Genomic DNA, 16,388 nt, shown 5'->3' with positions numbered 1-16,388 from the left:
AAGCGCTTAGTCCAGTGCTCTGCACCCAGTAAGCGCTCAATAAATACCACTGAATGAATGAATGAGTGAATGACTCTATATGTTGCCAAGTGCTTAGTCCAGTGCTCTGCACCCAGTAAGCGCTCAATAAATACCACTGAATGAATGAATAAGTGAATACACTAATCCCTAATAATACAGTGGCTTTCCACCGAGCCACGCTGTGCACTGGGTTCCCACGGCGGTTTGAACTATGTGCAAAGCGCTTAACAAAGAAGCAGCGTGGCTCAGTGGAAAGAGCCTGGGCTTTGGAGTCAGAGGTCATGGGTTCAAATCCCGGCTCCGCCAACTGTCAGCTGTGTGACTTTGGGCAAGTCACTTCACTTCTCTGGGCCTCAGTTACCTCATCTGTCAAATGGGGATGAAGACTGTGAGCCCCCAGTGGGACAGCCTGATCACCTTGTAACCTCCGCAGCGCTTAGAACAGTGCTTTGCACACAGTAAGCGCTTAATAAATGCCATTATTGTTATTATTATTAGTATATATATAATAATAAATAATAATAATTTATTTATTTATTTTACTTGTACATATCTATTCCATTTATTTTATTTTGTTAGTATGTTTGGTTTTGTTCTCTGTCTCCCCCTCCTAGACTGTGAGCCCACTGTTGGGTAGGGACCGTCTCTATATGTTGCCAACTTGGACTTCCCAAGCGCTTAGTCCTGTGCTCTGCACACAGTGAGCGCTCAATAAATACGATTGATTGATTGATTGATTGATTGATTGATTCTCTGGGCCTCAGTTCCCTCATCTGTAAAATGGGGATTAAGACTGTGAGCCCCCCCACACCGTGGGACCACCTGATCACCTTGCAACCTCCCCAGCGCTTAGAACAGTGCTTTGCCTGTATATATGTTTGTACATTTTTTTTTAATGGCATTTATTAAGCGCTTACTATGTGCAAAGCACTGTTCTAAGCACTGGGGAGGTTACAAGGTGATCAGGTTGTCCCACAAGGGGCTCACAGTCTTAATCCCCATTTTACAGATGAGGTAACTGAGGCACAGAGAAGTTAAGTGACTTGCCCAAAGTTACACAGCTGACAATTGGCAGAGCTGGGATTTGAACCCATGACCTCTGACTCCAAAGCCCGGGCTCTTTCCACTGAACCACGCTGCTTCTCAATATTTATTACTTTATTTATTTATTTATTGTACTTGTACATATCCATTCTATTTATTTTATTTTGTTAGTATGTTGGGTTTTGTTCTCTGTCTCCCCCTTTTAGACTGTGAGCCCACTGTTGGGTAGGGACCGTCTCTAGATGTTGCCAACTTGGCCTTCCCAAGCGCTTAGTCCAGTGCTCTGCACACAGTCAGCGCTCAATAAATACGATTGATTGATTGATTGATTCTCTGAGCCTCAGTTCCCTCATCTGTAAAATGGGGATCAAGACTGTGAGCCCCCCAACACCGTGGGACCACCTGATCACCTTGCAACCTCCCCAGCGCTTAGAACAGTGCTTTGCCTGTATATGTATATATGTTTGTACATATTTATTACTCTATTTTACTTGTACATATCTATTCTATTTATTGTATTTTGTTAGTACGTTTGGTTTTGTTCTCTGTCTCCCGCTTTTAGACCGTGAGCCCGCTGTTGGGTAGGGACCGTCTCTAGATGTTGCCAACTTGGACTTCCCAAGCGCTTAGTCCAGTGCTCTGCACACAGTGAGCGCTCAATAAATACGACTGATTGATTCTCTGGGCCTCAGTCCCCTAATCTGTAAAATGGGGATTAAGACTGTGATCCCCCCACACCGTGGGACCACCCGATCACCTTGCAACCTCCCCAGCGCTCAGAGCAGTGCTTTGCACGTAGTAAGCGCTTAAGAAATGCCATCATTATTATTATTATTATTATTTGAACGGCGAGCGGTCAGCTTGGGGCCGAGAGGCTTTCTCCACTTACGCTTTGCAGACGATGGAGTGCTGGACCTCGAACTCCAAGTTGGTGACCACCGGGCAGGTGTAGACGCGGCCGGCGGCGCCGTCCTCGGCCGGCCGCCCCGGCCCGGGGGAGTTCTCCTCCCCGGACCCCGGCTCGCTCTTCCAGGTTTTGTTGAGTTTCTCCATGTCCTCCTTCAGCTGATCCAAACACTGACTCAGAAACTCGTGGGCATCCTAAGGACGGACGAGACCCGCCGTTAAGGTTCATTCGTTCATTCAATCCTATTTATTGAGCGCTTACTGGGTGCGTTCATTCATTCGATCGATCGTATTTATTGACCGCTTACTGGGTGCGTTCATTCCTTCAGTCATTCAATCGAATTTACTGAATGTGTGCATTCATTCATTCATTTATTCAATCGTATTTATTGAGCGCTCACTGGGTGCATTCATTCCTTCATTCAATCGTATTTATTGAGTGCTTACTGGGTGCATTCATTCCTTCAATCATATTTATTGAGCGCTTCCTGGAGCATTCATTCCTTTATTCATTCAATCGTATTTATTGAGCAGTTACTGTGTGCATTCATTCATTTATTCAATCGTATTTATTGAGTGCTTACTGGGTGCATTCATTCCTTCATTCAATCATACTTATTGAGCACTTACTGTGTGCGTTCATTCCTTCATTCAATCATATTTATTGAGCGCTTACTGCGTGCATTCATTCATTCAATCGTATTTATTGAGCGCTCACTGCGTGCATTCATTCCTTCATTCATTCAATTGTATTTACTGAGCGCTTACTGGGTGCATTCATTCCTTCATTCATTCAATCGCATTTACTGAGCGCTTACTGGGTGCATTCATTCCTTCATTCATTCAATCGTATTTACTGAGCGCTTACTGGGTGCCTTCATTCCTTCATTCATTCAATCATATTTACTGAGCGCTTACTGGGTGCATTGATTCCTTCATTCATTCAATCGTATTTACTGAGAGCTTACTGTGTGCATTCACTCCTTCCTTCATTCAATCATATTTATTGAGCGCTTACTGTGTGCATTCATTCCTTCATTCATTCAATCGTATTTATTGAGTGCTTACTGGGTGCGTTCATTCCTTCATTCATTCAATCGTATTTATTGAGCACTTACTGGGTGCATTCATTCCTTCATTCATTCAATGGTATTTATTGAGCGCTTACTGGGTGCATTCATTCCTTCATTCATTCAATGGTATTTATTGAGCGCTTACTGGGTGCGTTCATTCCTTCATTCATTCAGTGGTATTTATTGAGCGCTTACTGTGTGCATTCATTCAGTCGTATTTATTGAGCGCTTACTGTGTGCAGAGCACTGTACTAAGCGCTTGGGAAGTACCAGCTGGAGACATATAGAGACCCAACAGTGGGCCCACAGTCTAGAATGGGGAGAAAGACGACAAAACAAAACATGTGGACAAGTGTCAAGTCGTCAGAACAAATAGAATTAAAGGTAGATCAATCAATCAATCATATTTATTGAGCACTTACCGTGTGCAGAGCACTGTACTAAGCGCTTGGGAAGTCCAAGTTGGCAACATACAGAGACGGTCCCTAATCAATCAATCACTCGTATTTATTGAGCGCTTACTGTGTGCAGCACTGTACTAAGCTGCACATCATTAACAAAAGAAACAGAATAGTAAATATGGACATGTAAAATAAATAGAGTAATAAATCTGGACAAACATATATCCAGGTGCTGTGGGGAGGGGAAGGAGGTAGGGCGGGAAGGGGATGGGGAGGAGGAGAGGAAAAAGGGGGCTGAGTGAGGGAAGGCCTCCTGGAGGAGGTGAGCTCTCAGGAGGGCTTTGAAGGGAGGAAGAGAGCTTAAGACAAACCTTTAACTCCCTCCAAATCACCGGCTTTTGAGGGTCAAACTGTTTCCCTCCGGCACCATCCGAGGTGTCAACTCCCCCAGTGAGAAGCAGCAGCGTGGCTCAGTGGAAAGAGCCCGGGCTTTGGAGTCCATCAATCAATCAATCGTATTTATTGAGCGCTTACTGTGTGCAGAGCACTGGACTAAGCCCTTGGGAAGTCCAAGTTGGCAACATACAGGGACGGTCCCTACCCAACAGTGGGCTCACAGGCTAGAAGGGGGAGACAGAGAAGGTCATGGGTTCAAATCCCAGCTCCGCCAATTGTCAGCTGTGGGGCTTTGGGCAAGTCACTTCACTTCTCTGGGCCTCAGTTCCCTCATCTGGAAAATGGGGATGAAGACTGTGAACCCCCTGTGAGACAACCCGATTGCCTTGTAACCTCCCCAGCGCTTAGAACAGTGCTTTGCACATAAAATGCATGAAAAACCAGGAGGCCTTCCCAGACTGAGCCCCTTCCTTCCTCTCCCCCTCGTCCCCCTCTCCATCCCCCCCATCTTACCTCCTTCCCTTCCCCACAGCACCTGTATATATGTATAGATGTTTGTACAGATTTATTACTCTATTTATTTTACTTGTACATATCTATTCTATTTATTTTATTTTGTTACTATGTTTGGTTTTGTTCTCTGTCCCCCCCTTTTAGACTGTGAGCCCACTGTTGGGTAGGGACTGTCTCTAGATCTTGCCAATTTGTACTTCCCAAGCGCTTAGTACAGTGCTCTGCACATAGTAAGAGCTCAGTAAATACGATTGATGATGATGATGATGATGATGATAAATGCCATCATCATTATTATTATCTAATCATTCGATTGTATTTACTGAGTGCTTACGGGATGCAGGGCACTGTACTAAGCACTTGGGAGAGGACGATACAATAATAAACAGACACATGCCCTGCCCGCAACAAGCTTATAGTGTAGAGGGAGAGACCGACTCCCTCTGTTATTTATTTTATTTGTGCATATTTGTTCTATTTATTTTATTTTGTTAACATGTTTTGTTTTGTTGTCTGTCTCCCCCTTCTAGACTGTGAGCCCACTGTTGGGTGGGGACCGTCTATGTTGCCAAATTGTACTTTCCAAGCGCTTAGTACAGTGCTCTGCCACAGTAAGTGCTGAATAAATATGACTGAATGGATGAATCTATTAAGCGCTTACTTATAATAGCATTTATAATGCCTTTTGTTAAGCACTTCCTATGTGTTAGGCACTGTACTAAGTACTGGGGTGGATAATAATAATAAAAAAAATAATAATAATGATGGTATTCGTTAAGTGCTGAAGCAGCGTGGCTCAATGGAAAGAGCCCGGGCTTTGGAGTCAGAGGTCATGGGTTCAAATCCCAGCTCCACCAGTTGTCAGCTGTGTGACTTTGGGCATGTCACTTAACTTCTCTGGGCCTCAGTTACCTCATCTGGAAAATGGGGATTAAGTCTGTGAGCCCCCAGTGGGACAACTTGATTACCTTGTATCTACCCCAGCGCTTAGAACAGTGCTTTGCACATAGTAAGCACTTAATAAATGCAATTATTATTATTATTATTATTATTATTATTACTACTATGTGCCCCTTCTAGACTGTGAGCCTGTTGTTGGGTAGTAGGGACCGTCTCTCTAAGTTGCCAAATTGTACTTTCCGAGCGATTAGTCCAGTGCTCTGCCACAGTAAATGCTCAATAAATACGACTGAATGAATGGATGAATATGTTATGTGCATCAAGCTTTACTTCTATTTATCTATTTTGATGTAATGTTATTGTTTTGTTGTCTGTCTCCCCCCTTCTAGACTGTGAGCCTGTTGTTGGGTAGGGATTGTCTCTACTGCCGAACTGTACTTTCCAAGCGCTTAGTACAGTGCTCTGCACACAGTAAGCGCTCAATAAATACGACTGAATGAATGAATGAATCATCCGCCTCCCCCTCCCCATCCCCCCAGCCCTACCTCCTTCCCCTCCCCACAGCACCTTTATATATGTTTGTACAGATTGATTTATTTATTTCACTTGTACATATTTACTATTCTATTTATTTTATTCTGTTGATGAGAATATTTTATTATGTATTATTAAATATTATTAATATTTTGTGAGAGCAAAACCAACCTCACGATGTGATTTCTCCAGGCGCTTCGCCCATCTCCTTTCCAAGAAGGAGTTAATACTTATTATTAAATATTATTACTCTATTTATTTTACTTGTACATACTTACTATTCTATTTATTTTATTTTGTTAATGATGTGCATCTAGCTTTACTTCTATTTATTCTGATGACTTGACACCCGTCCACATGTTTGGTTTTGTTGCCCGTCTCCCCCTTCTAGACTGGGAGCCCGTTGTTGGGTCGGGACCGTCTCTAGATATTGCCAACTTGGACTTCCCAAGCGCTTAGTACAGTGCTCTGCCCACAGTAAGCTCTCAATAAATACGCTGGAATGAATGAATATGATGGAATGAATGAATACGACTGACTGACTGAATGAATGAATAATAAACACCCCCAATTAATTGATTGATTCTCTGGGCCTCAGTTACCGCATCTGTAAACTGGGGATTAAGACTGTGAGACCCCACGTGGGACAGGGACCGTATTTCATTTAATCATATTTATTGAGCGCTTACTGTGTGCAGAGCACTGTACTAAGCGCTTATCCAACCTGACTAGCTTGAAATTCCACCAGGCTGAAGAACGGCATCTGGTACATAGCCAGCACTTACCAAATACCTTATAATGGCAAATAATATTTGCCACTATTATTATTATTATTTATCTCAGAGGAACAGGCAAACCCCTCACAAAATCCACCTCCACAGCCCGACATGCCATCCGGCAGAATTTTCCCAGGTGAGAAATCATTTTGCTCAAAATTTCTCAGGTTTCACCAGATTTAGTCACGGGGAGAGCTGCACTCACCAAATACCTTAAAAACCAACCCCAAATCAATCAATCAATCGTATTTATTGAGCGCTTACTGTGTGCAGAGCACTGGACTAAGCGCTTGGGAAGTCCAAGTTGGCAACATCTAGAGGCGGCCCCTACCCAACAGTGGGCTCACAGTCTAAAAGGGGGAGACGGAGAACAAAACCAAACCTACTAACAAAATAAAATTAATAGAATAGCTACGCACAAGCAAAATAAATAAATAAATAAATAAATAAATAGAGTAATGAATACAGTAATAATGGAAAATATAGTAATAATATAAAATAATACATATACTAAAATAATATAAATAATAAATAAGAATAAAAATAATAAATAATAATATAAATAATGTAAAATAATAAAATATAGTAATAATGGCAAATAATATTTGCCATTATTATTATTATGTATCCGAGAGGCACAGGCTAACCCCTCACAAAATCCACCTCCACAGCCCGACATGCCATCCAGCCAAACTTTCCCAGGTGAGAAATCATTTTGCTCAAAATTTCTCAGGTTTCACCAGATTTAGTCATGGGGAGAGCAGCACTCACCAAATACCTTAAAAAGCAACCCCAAAGCCAAATGATCGGCACTTACGTTCTGCATTTAACCTGAGAATCTCTCTGCCGCGGCCGAAATGGCATTTTTCACCTTCTTGAACAGATCTTTCTTGGTCTCCTAGAGCACTGTACTAAGCGCTTATCCAACCTGACTAGCTGGAAATTCCACCAGGATGTAGAACAGTGTCTGGCACATTCATTCATTCATTCAATCGTATTTATTGAGTGCTTACTGTGTGCAGAGCACTGTACTAAGCGCTTGGGAAGTACAAGCTGAACAAGTACATAGCCAGCACTTACCAAATACCTTATAATGGCAAATAATATTTGCCACTACTATTATTATTATTATTTATCTCAGAGGTACAGGATAACTCCTCACAAAATCAACCTCCACAGCCCGACATGCCATCCAGCAGAATTTTCCCTGGTGAGAAATCATTTTGCTCAAAATTTCTCAGGTTTCAAGCGCTTAGTACACTGCTCTGCACACAGTAAGCACTCAATGAATACGATTGATTGATTGATTCAGAAATCATTTTACTCAAAATTTCTCAGGTTTCACCAGATTTAGTCATGGGGAGAGCAGCACTCAACAAATACCTTAAAAACCAACCCCAAAGCCAAATGATCGGCACTTACGTTCTGCATTTAACCTGAGAGTCTCTCTGCCGCGGCCGAAATGGCATTTTTCACCTTCTTGAACAGATCTTTCTTGGTCTCCTAAAGCACTGTACTAAGCGCTTATCCAACCTGACTAGCTGGAAATTCCACCAGGCTGTAGAACGGTATCTGGTAGATAGCCAGCACTTACCAAATACCTCATAATGGCAAATAATATTTGCCACTATTATTATTATCATTATTTATCTCAGAAGTACAGGCGAACCCCTCACAAAATCCACCTCCACAGCCCGACATGCCATCCGGCAGAATTTTCCCAGGTGAGAAATCATTCTGCTCAAAATTTCTCAGGTTTCACCAGATTTAGTCATGGGGAGAGCAGCACTCACCAAATACCTTAAAAACCAACCCCAAATCAATCAATCAATCGTATTTATTGAACGCTTACTGTGTGCAGAGCACTGGACTAAGCACTTCGGAAGTACAAGTTGGCAACATATAGAGACGGTCTCTATCCAACAGTGGGCTCACTGTCTAAAAGGGGGAGACGGAGAACAAAACCAAACATACTAACAGAATAAAATAAGTAGAATAGATATGTACAAGTAAAATAAATAAATAAATAGAGTAATAAATATAGTAACAACGGCAAATATAGTAATAATATAAAATAATATATTATAAATAATATATATAATAAATGAAGAATAAAAATTATAATAAAAATTATAAATAATGTAAAATAATAAAATATAGTAATAATGGCAAATAATATTTGCCATTATTATTATTATTAGTTATCTCAGAGGCACAGGCTAACCCCTCACAAAATCCACCTCCACAGGCCGACATGCCATCCGGCCGAACTTTTCCAGGTGAGAAATCATTTTGCTCAAAATTTCTCAGGTTTCACCAGATTTAGTCCCGGGGAGAGCAACACTTACCAAATACCTTAAAAACCAACCCCAAAGCCAAATGATCGGCACTTACGTTCTGCATTTAACCTGAGAATCTCTCTGCCGTGGCTGAAATGGCATTTTTCACCTTCTTGAACAGATCTTTCTTGGTCTCCTGGAGCACTGTACTAAGCGCTTATCCAAACTGACTAGCTTGAAATTCCACCAGTGTGTACAGCGGTGCCTGGCACATTCATTCATTCTTTCAATCGTATTTATTGAGCGCTTACTGTGTGTGTGCAGAGCACTGGACTAAGCGCTTGGGAAGTACAAGTTGAACAAGTACATAGCCAGCACTTACTAAATACCTTATAATGGCAAATAATATTTGCCACTATTATTATTATTATTATTTATCTCAGAGGTACAGGCGAACCCCTCACAAAATCCACCTCCACAGGCCGACATGCCATCCGGCCGAACTTTTCCAGGTGAGAAATCATTTTGCTCAAAATTTCTCAGGTTTCACCAGATTTAGTCCCAGGGAGAGCAGCACTTACCAAATACCTTAAAAACCAACCCCAAAGCCAAATGATCGGCACTTACGTTCTGCATTTAATCTGAGAATCTCTCTGCCGTGGCTGAAATGGCATTTTTCACCTTCTTGAACAGATCTTTCTTGGTCTCCTAGAGCACTGTACTAAGCGCTTATCCAACCTGACTAGGTGGAAATTCAACCAGGCTGTAAAACGGTATCTGGTACATAGCCAGCACTTACCAAATACCTTATAATGGCAAATAATATTTGCCACTACTATTATTATTATTATTTATCTCAGAGGCACAGGCGAACCCCTCACAAAATCCACCTCCACAGCCCGACATGCCATCCGGCAGAACTTTCCCAGGTGAGAAATCATTTTGCTCAAACTTTCTCAGGTTTCAAGCGCTTAGTCCAGTGCTCTGCACACAGTAAGCGCTCAATAAATACGATTGATTGATTGATTGATTGACTGAGAAATCATTTTGCTCAAAATTTCTCAGCTTTCACCAGATTTAGTCTCAGGGAGCGCAGCACTCACCAAATACCTTAAAAACAAACCCCAGACCCAAATGATCGGCACTTACGTTCTGCATGTAACCTGAGAATCTCTCTGCTGTGGCCGAAATGGCATTTTTCACCTTCTTGAACAGATCTTTCTTGGTCTCCTAGAGCACTGTACTAAGTGCTCTACAGGGTGTAGAGCGGTGTCTGGCACATTCGTTCATTCATTCAATTGCATTTATTGAGCGCTTACTGTGTGCAGAGCTCTGTACTATGCACTTATCCAACCTGACTAGCTGGAAATTCAACCAGGCTGTAAAACGGTATCTGGTACATAGCCAGCACTTACCAAATACCTTATAATGGCAAATAATATTTGCCACTATTATTATTATTATTATTTATCTCAGAGGCACAGGCTAACCCCTCACAAAATCCACCTCCACAGCCCAACATGCCATCCAGCAGAACTTTCCCAAAGGAGAAATCATTTTGCTCAAAATTTCTCAGGTTTCACCAGATTTAGTCATGGGGAGAGCAGCACTCACCAAATACCTTAAAAACCAACCCCAAATCAATCAATCAATCATATTTATTGAGCGCTTACTGTGTGCAGAGCACTGTACTAAGCGCTTGGGAAGTACAAATTGGCAACATATAGAGACAGTCCCTATCCAACAGTGGGCTCACAGTCTAAAAGGGGGAGACGGAGAACAAAACCAAACATACTAACAAAATAAAATGAATAGAATAGATATGCACAAGTAAAATTAATAAATAAATAGAGTAATAATGGAAAATATAGTAATAATATCAAATGATAAATATATTCTAAATAATAAATAAATAATAATAAATAATAATATAAATTATGAATAATGTGAAATAATAAAATAGAGCAATGATGGCAAATAATATTTGCCATTATTATTATTATTATTATTTATCTCAGAGGCACAGGCGAACCCCTCACAAAATCCACGTCCACAGCCCGACATGCCATCCGGCAGAACTTTCCCAGGTGAGAAATCATTTTGCTCAAAATTTCTCAGGTTTCAAGCGCTTAGTACAGTGCTCTGCACACAGTAAGCGCTCAATAAATACGATTGACTGATTGACTTAGAAATCATTTTGCTCAAAATTTCTCAGCTTTCACCAGATTTAGTCCCGGGGAGCGCAGCACTCACCAAATACCTTAAAAACCAACCCCAAAGCCAAATGATCAGCACTTACGTTCTCCATGTAACCTGAGAATCTCTCTGCTGTGGCCGAAATGGCATTTTTCACCTTCTTGAACAGATCTTTCTTGGTCTCCTAGAGCACTGTACTAAGCGCTCTACAGGGTGTAGAGCAGTGTCTGGCACATTCATTCATTCATTCAATTGTACTTATTGAGGGCTTACTGTGTGCAGAGCACTGTACTACGCATTTATCCAACCTGACTAGCTGGAAATTCTACCAGGGTATAGAATGGTGTCTGGCACACAGCCAGCACTTACCAAAAACCTTATAATGGCAAATAATATTTGCCATTATTATTATTATTATTGTTTATCTCAGAGGCACAGGCTAACCCCTCACAGAATCCACCTCCACAGCCTGATATTCCATCCAGCAAAACTTTCCCAGGTGGGAAATCATTTTGCTCAAAATTTCTCAGCTTTCACCAGATTTAGTCCCAGGGAGAGCAGCACTCACCAAATACCTTAAAAAGCAACCCCAAAGCCAAATGATCGGCACTTACGTTCTGCATTTAACCTGAGAATCTCTCTGCCGCGGCCGAAATGGCATTTTTCACCTTCTTGAACAGATCTTTCTTGGTCTCCTAGAGCACTGTACTAAGCGCTTATCCAACCTGACTAGCTTGAAATTCCACTAGGCTGTAGAACGGTATCTGGTACATAGCCAGCACTTACCAAATACCTTATAATGGCAAATAATATTTTCCACTATTATTATTATTATTATTTATCTCAGAGGCACAGGCGAACCTCTCACAAAATCCACCTCCACAGCCCGACATGCTATCCGGCAGAATTTTCCCAGGTGAGAAATCATTTTGCTCAAAATTTCTCAGGTTTCACCAGATTTAGTCACGGGGAGAGCTGCACTCACCAAATACCTTAAAAACCAACCCCAAATCAATCAGTCAACTGTATTTATTGAGTGCTTACTGTGTGCAGAGCACTGGACTAAGCGCTTGGGAAGTACAAGTTGGCAACATGTAGAGACAGTCCCTACCCAACAGTGGGCTCACGGTCTAAAAGGGGGTGACGGAGAACAAAACCATACTAACAAAATAAAATGAATAGAATAGATATGCACAAGTAAAATTAATAAATAAATAGAGTAGTAAATAGAGTAATAATGGAAAATATAGTAATAATATAAAATAATAAATATATCATAAATAATATCAATAAGAAATAAGAATAAAAACAATAAATTATAATATAAATTATAAATAATGTAAAATAAAAAAATATAGTAATAATGGCAAATAGTATTTGCCATTATTATTATTATTATTTATCTCAGAGGCACAGGCTAACCCCTCACAAAATCCACCTCCACAGCCCGACATGCCATCCAGCAGAACTTTTCCAGGTGAGAAATCATTTTGCTCAAAATTTCTCAGGTTTCACCAGATTTAGTCATGGGGAGAGCAGCGCTCACCAAATACCTTAAAAACCAACACCAAAGCCAAATGATCTGCACTTACGTTCTGCATGTAACCTGAGAATCTCTCTGCCGTGGCTGAAATGGCATTTTTCACCTTCTTGAACAGATCTTTCTTGGTCTCCTAGAGCACTGTACTAAGCGCTTTTCCAACCTGACTAGCTGGAAATTCCACCAGGCTGTAGAACGGTATCTGGTACATAGCTAGCACTTACCAAATACCTCATAATGGCAAATAATATTTGCCACTATTATTATTATTATTTACCTCAGAAGTACAGGCGAACCCCTCAGAAAATCCACCTCCACAGCCCGACATGCCATCTGGCCGAACTTTCCCAGGTGAGAAATCATTTTGCTCAAAATTTCTCAGGTTTCAAGTGCTTAGTACAGTGCTCTGCACACAGTAAGCGCTCAATAAATATGACTGATTCATTGATTGAGAAATCATTTTGCTCAAAATTTCTCAGGTTTCCCCAGATTTAGTCATGGGGAGAGCAGCACTCACCAAATACCTTAAAAACCAACCCCAAAGCCAAAGGATCGGCACTTACGTTCTGCATTTAACCTGAGAATCTCTCTGCCGTGGCTGAAATGGCATTTTTCACCTTCTTGAACAGATCTTTCTTGGTCTCCTAGAGCACTGTACTAAGCGCTTATCCAACCTGACTAGCTTGAAATTCCACCAGTGTGTAGAGCGGTGCCTGGCACATTCATTCACTCATTCAATTGTATTTATTGAGCGCTTACTGTGTGCAGAGCACTGTTACTACGCACTTATACAACCTGACTAGCTGGAAATTCTACCAGGGTATAGAATGGTGTCTGGCACATAGCCAGCACTTACCAAATACCTTATAATGGCAAATAATATTTGCCATTACTATTATTATTTATCTCAGAAGCACAGGCTAACCCCTCACAAAATCCACCTCCACAGCCCAACATGCTATCCGGCGGAACTTTCCCAGGTAAGATCATTTTGCTCAAAATTTCTCAGGTTTCACCAGATTTAGTCACGGGGAGAGCAGCACTCACCAAATACCTCAAAAACCAACCCCAAATCAATCAATCAATCATATTTATTGAGCGCTTACTGTCTGCAGAGCACTGTACTAAGCGCTTGGGAAGTACAAGTTGAACAAGTATATAGCCAGCACTTACCAAATACCTTATAATGGCAAATATAATTTGCCTCTACTATTATTATTATTATTTATCTCAGAGGCACAGGCGAGCCCCTCACAAAATCCACCTCCACAGCCCAACATGCCATCCAGCCGAACTTTCCCAGGTGAGAAATCATTTTGCTCAAAATTTCTCAGGTTTCAAGTGCTTAGTACAGTGCTTTGCACACAGTAAGCGCTCAATAAATACGATTGATTGATTGATTGATTGACTGAGAAATCATTTTGCTCAAAATTTCTCAGCTTTCACCAGATTTAGTCCCGGGGAGTGCAGCACTCACCAAATACCTTAAAAACCAACCGCCAACCCAAATGATCGGCACTTACGTTCTGCATGTAACCTGGGAATCTCTCTGCCGTGGCCGAAATGGCATTTTTCACCTTCTTGAACAGATCTTTCTTGGTCTCCTAGAGCACTGTACTAAGCGCTCCACAGGGTGTACAGCGGTGTCTGGCACATTCATTCATTCAATTGTATTTATTGAGGGCTTACTGTGTGCAGAGCACTGTACTACGCACTTATCCAACCTGACTAGCTGGAAATTCTACCAGGGTATAGAATGGTGTCTGGCACATAGCCAGCACTTACCAAATACCTTATAATGGCAAATAATATTTGCCATTATTATTATTTATCTCAGAGGCACAGGCTAACCCCTCACAAAATCCACCTCCACAGGCCGACATGCCATCCGGCAGAACTTTCCCAGGTGAGAAATCATTTTGCTCAAAATTTCTCAGGTTTCACCAGATTTAGTCCCGGGGAGAGCAGCACTCACCAAATACCTTAAAAGCCAACCCCAAATCAATCAATCAATCGTATTTATTGAGCGCTGACTGTGTGCAGAGCACTGGACTAAGCGCTTGGGAAGTCCAAGTTGGCAACATATAGGGACAGTCCCTACCCAACAGTGGGCTCACAGTCTAAAAGGGGGAGACGGAGAACAAACCCAAACATACTAACAAAATAAAATAAATAGAATAGATATGTACAAGTATAATAAATGAATAAATAGAGTAATAAATATAGTAATAATGGAAAATATAGTAATAATATAAAATAATAAATATACTATAAATAATATAAGTAATAAATAAATAATAAATAAGAATTAAAATAATAAATAATAACATAAACTATAAATAATGTAAAATAGTAAAATATAGTAATGATGGCAAATAATATTTGCCATTATTATCATTATTATTATTATTTATTTCAGAGGCACAGGCGAACCCCTCACAAAATCCACCTCCACAGCCCGACATGCCATCCGGCAGAACTTTCCCAGGTGAGAAATCATTTTGCCCAAAATTTCTCAGGTTTCACCAGATTTAGTCCCGGGTAGAGCAGCACTCACCAAATACCTTAAAAACCAACCCCCGACCCAAATGATCGGCACTTACGTTCTGCATGTAACCTGAAAATCTCTCTGCTGTGGCCGAAATGGCATTTTTCACCTTCTTGAGCAGCTCTTTCTTGGTCTCCGAGTTGCAGACATCCTTCTTGGAAAGGAGATGGGCGAAGCGCCTGGAGAAATCACATCGCGAGGTTGGTTTTGCTCTCACAAAATGCTCAAAATAATCATCATCAATTATCAATCGCATTTATTGAGCGCTTACTATGTGCAGAGCACTGTACTAAGCGCTTGGGAAGGACAAATTGGCAACATATAGAGACAGTCCCTACCCAACAGTGGGCTCACAGTCTAAAAGGGGGAGACGGAGAACAAAACCAAACATACTAACAAAATAAAATAAATAGAATAGATATGTACAAGTAAAATAAATAGAGTAATAAATATGTACAAACATATATACATATATAACATATATACCTATATATATACGGTGTTCGTGAAAAACCAGTTCCCAGAGGACCCCGCTTTATCGATGACCAAGGTGTCACTGAACATGAGGCAAAGAAACTCGATTTTTTTTTGGTGTTTGTTTGGTATTTGATGGGTCAGGCGATGTACTAAGTGCTGGGATAGATGCTAAGCGGCCAGGAGGGCAGCACGGTGTATGAACGGAGCACAGGCCTGAGAGTTGGACGGACCCGGGTTTAATCTCAGCTCAACCACTTGTCTCCTGCCTGGTCTTGGGAAAAAGTCACTTCACTTCTTTGCGCCTCAGTTACCTCATCTGGAAAGTGGGAATAATAATAATAATGATAACAGCATTTATTAAAAGGGGGCATTTCTCCCCCTTTTAGACTGTGAGCCCACTGTTGGGTAGGGACTGTCTCTATATGCTGCCAATTTGTACTTCCCAAGTGCTTAGTACAGTGCTCTGCACATAGTAAGCGCTCAATAAATATGATTGATGATGATTTATTAAGCGCTTACTCTGTGCAAAGCACTGTTCTAAGCGCTGGGGAGGTAACAAGGTGATCAGGTTGGCCCACGGGGGGCTCACAGTCTTCATCCTCACTTCACAGATGAGGTCACTGAGGCACAGAGAATAATAATAATTATAATAACGGCATTTATTAAGCGCTAACTATGTGCAAAGCACTGTTCTAAGCGCTGGGAAGGTTACAAGGTGATTAGGTGGTCCCATGGGGGGCCCACAGTTTTAATCCCCATTTTACAGATGAGGTCACTGAGGCAC

At 41.3% G+C, this 16,388-nt stretch overlaps 1 protein-coding gene across 1 annotated transcript in view; it reads right to left on the bottom strand.

Annotated features, from left to right (window-relative positions):
- The window catches only part of USP37 (ubiquitin specific peptidase 37), a 270,227-nt gene that overhangs the window by 123,098 nt on the left and 130,741 nt on the right, over positions 1-16,388 (bottom strand). The window contains exons 11-12 of the mRNA XM_038740830.1: positions 15,183-15,306; positions 1,955-2,166 (exon numbers count right to left, since the gene is read on the bottom strand). Of these exons, the coding sequence (XP_038596758.1) occupies positions 1,955-2,166; positions 15,183-15,306 (336 nt within the window). The remainder of the gene's footprint in view (positions 1-1,954; positions 2,167-15,182; positions 15,307-16,388) is intronic.

The sequence above is a fragment of the Tachyglossus aculeatus genome, chromosome 1 (assembly GCF_015852505.1).
Source record: "Tachyglossus aculeatus isolate mTacAcu1 chromosome 1, mTacAcu1.pri, whole genome shotgun sequence".
In the NCBI taxonomy this organism is placed as follows: domain Eukaryota; kingdom Metazoa; phylum Chordata; class Mammalia; order Monotremata; family Tachyglossidae; genus Tachyglossus; species Tachyglossus aculeatus.
Note: the sequence above shows the minus strand (reverse complement) of the source record. Positions and strands in the feature narration are given on the sequence as shown.